At 31.5% G+C, this 8,539-nt stretch overlaps 1 protein-coding gene across 3 annotated transcripts; it reads left to right on the top strand.

The window, feature by feature from the left end:
• The first annotated feature begins 397 nt into the window (after nt 1–397).
• On the top strand, nt 398–4,763 carry LOC146935233 (uncharacterized). Of its 3 annotated transcripts, XM_085750414.1 has the most exons (7): nt 398–666; nt 2,226–2,299; nt 3,614–3,745; nt 3,883–3,964; nt 4,054–4,149; nt 4,237–4,350; nt 4,507–4,763. In XM_085750414.1, exons 3-6 carry the CDS (start codon nt 3,711–3,713, stop codon nt 4,333–4,335), a joined length of 312 nt encoding a protein of 103 aa, XP_085606540.1. In that variant the 5' UTR covers nt 398–666; nt 2,226–2,299; nt 3,614–3,710; the 3' UTR covers nt 4,336–4,350; nt 4,507–4,763. The 3 variants fall into 3 exon arrangements, 2 of the variants coding, with proteins under 2 accessions (XP_085606540.1, XP_085606541.1); XR_015030168.1 differs by lacking the exon at nt 3,614–3,745 and having other exon boundaries at nt 4,255–4,350; nt 4,507–4,549; XM_085750415.1 differs by lacking the exon at nt 4,237–4,350.
• Nucleotides 4,764–8,539: the final 3,776 nt, after the last annotated feature.

Genomic DNA, 8,539 nt, shown 5'->3' with positions numbered 1-8,539 from the left:
TTTGTCGATAAAAGGATGCTATTTAAAGTGCAAGTTAGTGATGCCAATTTATTCCGCAATTCATCTTAATTATTATGATGTTTTCCTTTTGTGTAATATTCCTTAATTTACTCATTTTTCCTTTGGAACAATTTTTTTACAAGATACGTAATTCAACCCGTGCGAAGCATTAGTTATAAATACTTGACGTTTTCATTTGTTACTCGTGATAAGCCGTTTTGAACATTTCATTTTCTAACTCGTGATGCAGGAGTACTCTAAATATTGTGTTATGATTTATAATTATTTGTCATTTTGCAATCTATCCGTCCGATATAATATTTTGTCAAAAAAGTAGCTAACCCCCGTGCGAAGCACGGGTTTGTAACTAGTATATATATAAAATATTACTTTCTCCAAACTTTTTCAAAAAACATATCTCTCTCCCTCTAAAAAATTGGTTTCCCTCTCTCTAAATCCCTTATACCTTAAAAAAATTGGGTTTTCCAAATCAATTGGTTCGATCCCCATCACTCTCTGAAGTCCTCTCTCTCACGGCTCTCTCTCCAGGTTCTTGTGAGTTCTTCGTAAAACCAGCCGGAGTTCTTCGTCGTCCGCCGGAAACTAATTTCGTCCAGGTTTCCCTCTCTCCCTCACTCGCCGCCACCATCGTTGAAGGTTCCATCGGTAACAGCTCTCTCTCTCTCTCACGTTTTTTTCTCTCTAAACAAACCAAGGTTTCATATTTGTCTCAAGAAAAGCGAGGTTTCAATTTTACTAGAGTAGTTATCGTTTTTCGTGAATACTGGAATTGGGGTTGAATTTGTTTTTTGATTTTTTCACGAATACATGAATTGGGGTTGAATTTGTTTTTTGATTGTCAAAGTCAGCACTCACAAAGTGTTTGACGAAATGTCTCAATAAGCAAAAGATCAAATAAGGTCAAATTGATCAAATAAGGTCAAATTGCAAGTTTTTTTGCTTTCTTTTAATTTGATTAATGAATGAGTTGAATGAATTAAACACATGTTGTTAATTCTTGTGGTTGTAACTTGTAAGATGTTGGAAAAAAAGACAGGACCACTAGTGGACTCATAGTTCTGTCTTTCACGCAAATGAAGTTTATATTTATTCCACCATGTTATATGATATTCATTTCTGTCTCTAATCTATTATTGTTATATGATAAAAAAAATTAAGCGTTGGGCTTCCAAAATTCTCAACAAGCTTACCTGAATCACTTTTAATTTTTATTTTAATTAGTGATTAGAGTTTACTGATTTGGTTAGGGTTCACTTTCATTCAAATCTTAGCTAGAGAAAAAAGATTGATTTTGCTTAATTCTTAGATGCTTACCCATTATGATTGCTACCTGATACTCAATTTGTTATGCTTTTGAAAGACACAGTTAACTACACAAAGACTGATAACTATACTCCTCTCTGTTCAATGTGGATTGTGGAACTTGACATTTGATTTTCACTTTGTGGTTTTCTAACACTGCTTAAGATAGTTTATATTCGACCTTACTTCAGTTATTGGTTCCAAACCAGTTTACTTTTGTCAGCAGATGGCACAATTTTTATCATAGGACATGAATTTTGATCCGTCTCTTCAATAATGTATTTGTTATTTTCCAATTACCAGAATTTCAACTGAAATTGATGTTGCAATTTTTTAACCTCATCAGTTTACCCCCACTCGCTGTTAATTATATGTGATAGTTCTTAGTCATTCTTGGTTCAGAAGACATTCTCTTTTGCTTTTCATGTCTTCTGTGCTGGACTTTTAGAAGATGGATAAACTATCTTGAATGATCCAAGTTAAAATTGTGTTGTGTAGAAAACGGAGGATCATGTATTTTACAGCTCCATTAGATGTACAACTTCAGGATAGACATGTTCTAAAACCATTTTCAGTTTAGACATTTTCCTATAAAACTGTCATATTGCTTTGAGAAAAAACCTTTACTGTGTAGAAGACAAATGATCACGATTTCCCGCATTTGACGTAGTCATAGATTGCAGGTCATTGTATAAATCTTTTTATTTTATTTTTGAAGCTAGTTGCCAAAAAAAATTGGGTACAATTCATGCTACAAGCACACTGCAAATAGAAGAGAGATGATTGTGATAGCCATTAGCCTGCAACCTTAATATATTGCTCACAGAAGATTCCTTTGTTTTGAGAGTATTATAAAATTGAATCAATGTCTAACAACAACCTCTCTCTCTCTCTCTCTGTAGGTTCTCTCTCCCTCACAGCTCTCTCCCTCACATCCTTGACGGCTCTTTCTCTCTTTCTCCTGTAATTTCTCCAGGTATCTCTCTCTTTTTGTAACAGTTTTTGTTTTTGTTTTTCTGTGTGTGTGAATAGTTTTTGTGTTTAGAACATGTGATGTTGACAATATGAATCATACTAGCAAAGGATTCCCTTAAATATGATACAAGGCGGTGACAGGTTCAAGGATAAAACTTTCTACCAAAATCTATCTGTGCAATCATTTTCCAATATTATTTGAATGTCAGGGTAGTGAACTAGTAAGTGAGGGAGGTCAGATGATGAAAAGGGGTTTACGGCAAAGGTTAAATAAGTGTACGCTTTCTTGTATTATGAAGTATCCTTCTTCCATGTATATGTCACTGAGAGAGTCAGAATAAGAAGTGATCTGCAAAGCAATAGTTACATTACATTACTCTCTTTTTGAACCAAAATTACCAACAACTGTCTGTCCCACTCATTCTCACCGCACCACGCTACCACCTTCATAATCAAAACCCTCTTATTACTAAAACTTTGCACCGTTGCACAATTGGACAGTCCAAAGAAGTGGTTCTAACTTGCCTTTATTTCTATGACCACGCAGTCACAAGTAAGTCATGAGAGTGACACTTCTTTATTGTGTACACTGTACAATTGCATTACATGGCCTAAGTCGGAGGATAGAAATTATTTCCTATACTATCCTATATATTTCTCTCAGTTCCCCTTCAGATTGAAGAGAATGACATTGACATCTTTATAATAAAGTCTTAAAAAAAGAGTTTATGCTAGAAAAATTGTTAGCAAATAAAGGAAACGATCTTTCAATTAAAGTAAAAAGATATACTATATCTCAAAATATGATTTAAAATCTCACTCACTTTGGACCCACTTTGACCACATCTTTTTCCTCTCCTTTTGGCTGTATTGATGTGTATTTTATTGGGCTGAATGACCAATAATTTAATAACCCTATTTTCTTGTAGTAATACTTGTTGAGAACCTGTGTTGAAGTGTTTGGAAACTGATAGCAAATAAAATGAAGATATCTAACGTCATGCATGGTCCTGTTTTTATTTTTATTTTTTCTGTAAATATATGCTCCTGTTTAGGTTTTGAGAAGGATAATAGAATTGGTATATTTTTCAGAAGCTATATATAAAAGTAATTGTCCCTAGCATTCCTCTTATGCACTATATTCTGATCTATTTTCTAAAAATCTATAATTAACAAGTTTGAATTGTACACGGTTTTGGTGTTGTGCTTTGATTATTTTAGTTAATTAATTACATGTAGAATATATTCATGTGTTGTTATATATGGCAGAAGATGTTGATATTGTAGGCGTAATAGTTTTGTAACCCTTTTGTAGATAGAAAAATCAATTGTGTAGTGGACATTGGGTGTTATTTGTCTTTGATCCCATATCGGAAATCATATATTATTTGGATCCATTACTCAATGACTATATGAATTACCCAAAAATGAAGAGTATGTTTGACACGTAAGTAAGTATATATATATATATATATATATATATATATATATATATATATATATATATATATTGATGTATATGAAAACTATATATATATATATGGTCAGTTGTATGTAATCTAAGTTTACATTTATATTTTGTAGAGTTCTAAAGGTATTTCGCTCTGCAAGGGACGCTCAAGTACGAAAGAATAAATTTAACAACATATCATGGGTCCAAGTACAGGTTTAATAATATAACATATTATTAAATGGGTCCGAGTATGAATATAATATAATTTTTTTTTTGAGACAAACTTATTTTATTTTTTGTAGTGTCCTCGCCAAGAAAATGGTATAGATTGCGGGTACTTTGTGATGAGGTTTATGAAAGAGATTCTCATTTCAAAACTAAATGAGATTCCAAAGCTGGTATGTTATTTTTATATTAAAGTATAATATTTGTATATAATTAAGTTTATTAAGTAACATGGTTATTTTTTGTTATAATATATGCAGTGCATTGATGGTTTCAAGTGTGTGACATACTCAAAAGATAAACTAAGAGAAATCCAAGAAGAATGGTGTCAGTTCATGATCAACCTATTAGTTATATGATATTTTTATGATATGGTGAGTTTCATGTTTCGAAATATATTTGCTAGAAGTGGTAGTGTTTTTAATTTATAATCTTGCTTTAATTTGTACTCATGATCAGTAGTACTTTGAATTTGTCTCTAATATAATATAGTTGCTTATTGCTTAATGGTGTTTTCTGCATATATGCAGGTGGCGGAGAGTGAACGAAATTTGGAAATGAATAATGATTTGCCTGCTTGTTTTGGATAAAAATGTTGAGACGACCAAGAAGATAGATGAAGACTGCATGCTACATAGAAGATTTTGATCTTTATGTTAACTAATTAGTTGTAACTTAGAGATATCCATGTTACCATATTAGTGGCTAAACATTTCTGACTTTTATGCTATATATACATACATTTTTTATTATATAATAGTCTCAATTTTAATGTGCCAAAAATATATATATTTCTCTTAGAAAATTTATATATATATATATATATATATATATATATATATATATATATATATATATATTAAATTAATAAAAAACGCTATCTATAAAAATAAAAAATAAAAATCTGACAAAAATAAAATTAATGCTTTTCTTAGCGCTTTTTTCCCTGTATAAAGCGCTATCTAAACCTAGTGTTACATAGCGTTTTAAAACAAAAACGCTGTTTTTTACTAGCGCATGCATTATTTTAAACCCCTTTTAGATGGCGTTTATTATTGAAAGCGCTATCTAAGGAGAACCGTTGCTAGCGCTTTTTGACAAAAAGCGCTATATAAACCATCCTTTAGATAGCGCTTTATACAGGAAAAAAGCGCTATATTACCTTTACCAGTGCCATTTACAGTAGCGCTTGAAAAGCGCTAGCTAAAGCCAAAAAAAAGCGCTATATAAGCCCATTTTTGTAGTAGTGAATCTTTGGAATTTAGGTGCACACTTCATCGTATTCATCTTCATCATCTTCTCGGTCAAGTTATTGCAGCAGACCCCCAACACAAGTTCCAACAATCTTTAGGTTCGATTTATGATTTACTTGTGATTAATGGTTGCAATTTTTGGAAGAGATGAAAGCTTATATTTTCACCCATAACTACGGTGAACGGTAAACAAATTCCTTTTATGAATATATGTTATGGAAATTTATGGATAAATATTTCATATATGATGTGTTTGTGTTAAATTTACATGTGGTTGTAGATAATATATGCATGATAAATTTTGATATGTATGAAATTTATCGTTTGAAATCTGTTTGATGTTAATTTGAACATGAGATAATGTGCATATAAGTGATTACCTATTATGAAATATTTGGTGTTCTAAATGCATGTGTGTAGTATCTAAGTAAATATGAATATGTTAGATTTAACATGTGGTGACATATATATACATGATTTAGAAATTGTTGAAGTATATGAATTTTGATGAGTTAGTAATATGTTAAGAATGTTTAAACACTATTTTATTTATAAAAGTAGTGTAGATAAATTGTCAAAATATCAAGTGGTTGCTTTAATGATATTATTTACTTTGTGTAAGAAATTATTATCATTAATATTGTGTTGATATTATATGTACATGATAATATGAAAAGTGATGGTTAATTTCTTGTTTATCATGATATTAAGATAATTTGGGTATGTTTTGAATTATTGTAAGTTGATATATGTTCATGGAAGAAAGTCATAGAAAATATTAATGATTTTGGTTCATTGTTTATTCTTCTATGTCATTATTTATTGAAATTTAGTATTGAACATATTTAAACATAAACTTGAATTTAACACAATGAATTTATGATATATGTATTAGTTATATGATAACTAAAATCAAAATGTTTGTGTTATATTTAATTTTATGTGGAGTATATAACTTGCATGTTTAATCCCATCTTATGAAGTTTGGTTATGACATTCTTTTATGATCAAGTTTTATTTTGCTATGTATGTTTAATGCATTCAATGTATGATATATCTTGGCTAGATATAAAAGAAAAGTTGAAGTTGAAATTGAAATGCATGTTAAATATTGTTATAGCAAAGGTGTAATGACATAAAAGTTTGTGCATTATTACAATATACTCAATTGACAAAAGTTTGTCATGGTTTGATGATAGTTGGTGAATACTATCAAGAGTATATAAGTTGATCCATAGACATAGCTATGAGAATACAAAATCTATGTGAAGAATTGAATATTCAATGTTTATAAAAATTAAAAGAAAATCTTGCAATTATTTGACGAAATGATTGACAAGGAATGATGTCTTTGGAAATGATGTTGAATACATTGAAGACATTATTAGGGATGTGGTACAAACCCAAATCTAATTGATTACCAATGGTGGAAACTCAACACACACTTGAGTAGCATCAAGTCTTGGGTTCAATGGTGAAAGTACACTATTAGAGTAATTGAAGTACTTGACAATAGATAACATCCCAAGGGGCAAAAGTACTTGGACCATAAGAAGAAAAAGGGTAGGATGAGGTTTTCCTCTTAATGGACATATAGCATATATTTGCTGGAATGCATACTTATGGGGCATTTCCGATATAGTCTACCTATGTGAGAATGAAGTTTGGCCGCTTCACGGAGTTCAAGGGTTTGAGTCTTAAATTCTCATGAAAAGGGATATATGACACAAGGCCTTCTTAATGTGTCATCTTACAAGTCTCTTTATCAATGGTACCGAGATTCTATGTGTAAGTTATGCACACTTGTTCTAATGAATAGTTGGTTCAAAGCTTGCCTACCATACTATTTGGGAATGAGCGAAAACTTAACTTACTAAGTAATGGTTCAAATCGCGAGATACCATTATCTGAAGGCATGGAATTTCCGGATTTATGTGATTTAGTATTTTGAAAATGGTGGGGGATTGTTGGTGATTTCCAAAATAATGGAATCACTTTAGAACCAAAAGTTGTAACTCTTCATGGGAATCATTCATATACATTGGAACCTTTGGCAAAGGGATTCTTAATGAACATTTGCATTGATTCAAATGTATATGGTTATAACATTTGGCAAAAGGGTGCTTAATGAACCATAACATTGATTCAAGTGTATATGGTTATAACCTTTGGTAAAAGGGTGCTTAATGAACCATAACATTGATTCAAGTGTATATGATCATAATCTTTGGCAAATGGGTGCTTAATGAATCATAGCATTAATTCAAGTCAAAGGGGTGTTTTCTCTCATGTGAAGAGTCATATAATGCACTATAAATGTTTGGCATTTGGGCATTAGTTGGACACACACAAGAGAACACAACAACACACAATTTTGGACAGAATTTTGTTACATTAACAACATAATTCTTCATCATTCTCTTACTCTAAATCATCCATCAATTCTCTAATGCATGAGTGAATTGCTGGAACCATAAATCTGTAAAATACTGTTAGGAGATACGCTTGGTGTGGTTGTGCAATACACGTCAAGGAACTCATAGTATCCTGAAGGGGATTCGCCGGCCATTCCTTATTGCATCCAATATACAGTTATTGGTGGGGGCGAATCGAACCTAAAGGTTAGTATGACAACCCCATACGCTTTGAGTTTACATGCATAACTATTAAACTTTTCAGGTTTCAAGTGCAGCAGCCTCTTCCCAACAATCAAGATATACAACAATCTTTGGAATTTAGGTGCACACTTCATCGTATTCATCTTCATCATCTTCTCGGTCAAGTTATTGCAGCAGACCCCCAACACAAGTTCCAACAATTTATCACAAAAGGAGCATTTATCCCAACAAATTGGTATCATAGAGCAATGGTTCGATTCAAGATATCAACTATGGCGAATGGAAGCACAAATTTTTAAAAAAATTAACTTGCTAAGTTTAGACATTAATTTCTAATTAGCATGTCTTAAATGTCTATGCCAACCCCATTTTTCATCACTCATTGTAGAAGGAAAACTAAATTCTGTTTAACCAAAGGGTTAATATGAATTTATCCCCTGTAATTTGAGCGAGTTCCGGTTTACCCCCTGTAAAAAAGATTCTTTAGTTTCCAACTCTATAATATGAAGATTCTACACAAAACACCCCTGTAATATGAAGATTCTCCACAAAACACCCATGACCCCATCCAAACGCTGACGTGCCACGCCACTGTGTAATTATTTTAATTTTTATTTTTTTAAAACCTGACATGTGTGTAATTGTTTAAAAAATTAATTTTAAAAAGATAAAAAAAATGAAAATTAATTTTC

The sequence above is a fragment of the Medicago sativa genome, chromosome 3, assembly GCF_051527215.1.
Source record: "Medicago sativa cultivar Bolivia chromosome 3, Bolivia_mono, whole genome shotgun sequence".
Lineage (NCBI taxonomy): Eukaryota > Viridiplantae > Streptophyta > Magnoliopsida > Fabales > Fabaceae > Medicago > Medicago sativa.
This window is presented reverse-complemented; position numbering and strand designations above follow the sequence as displayed.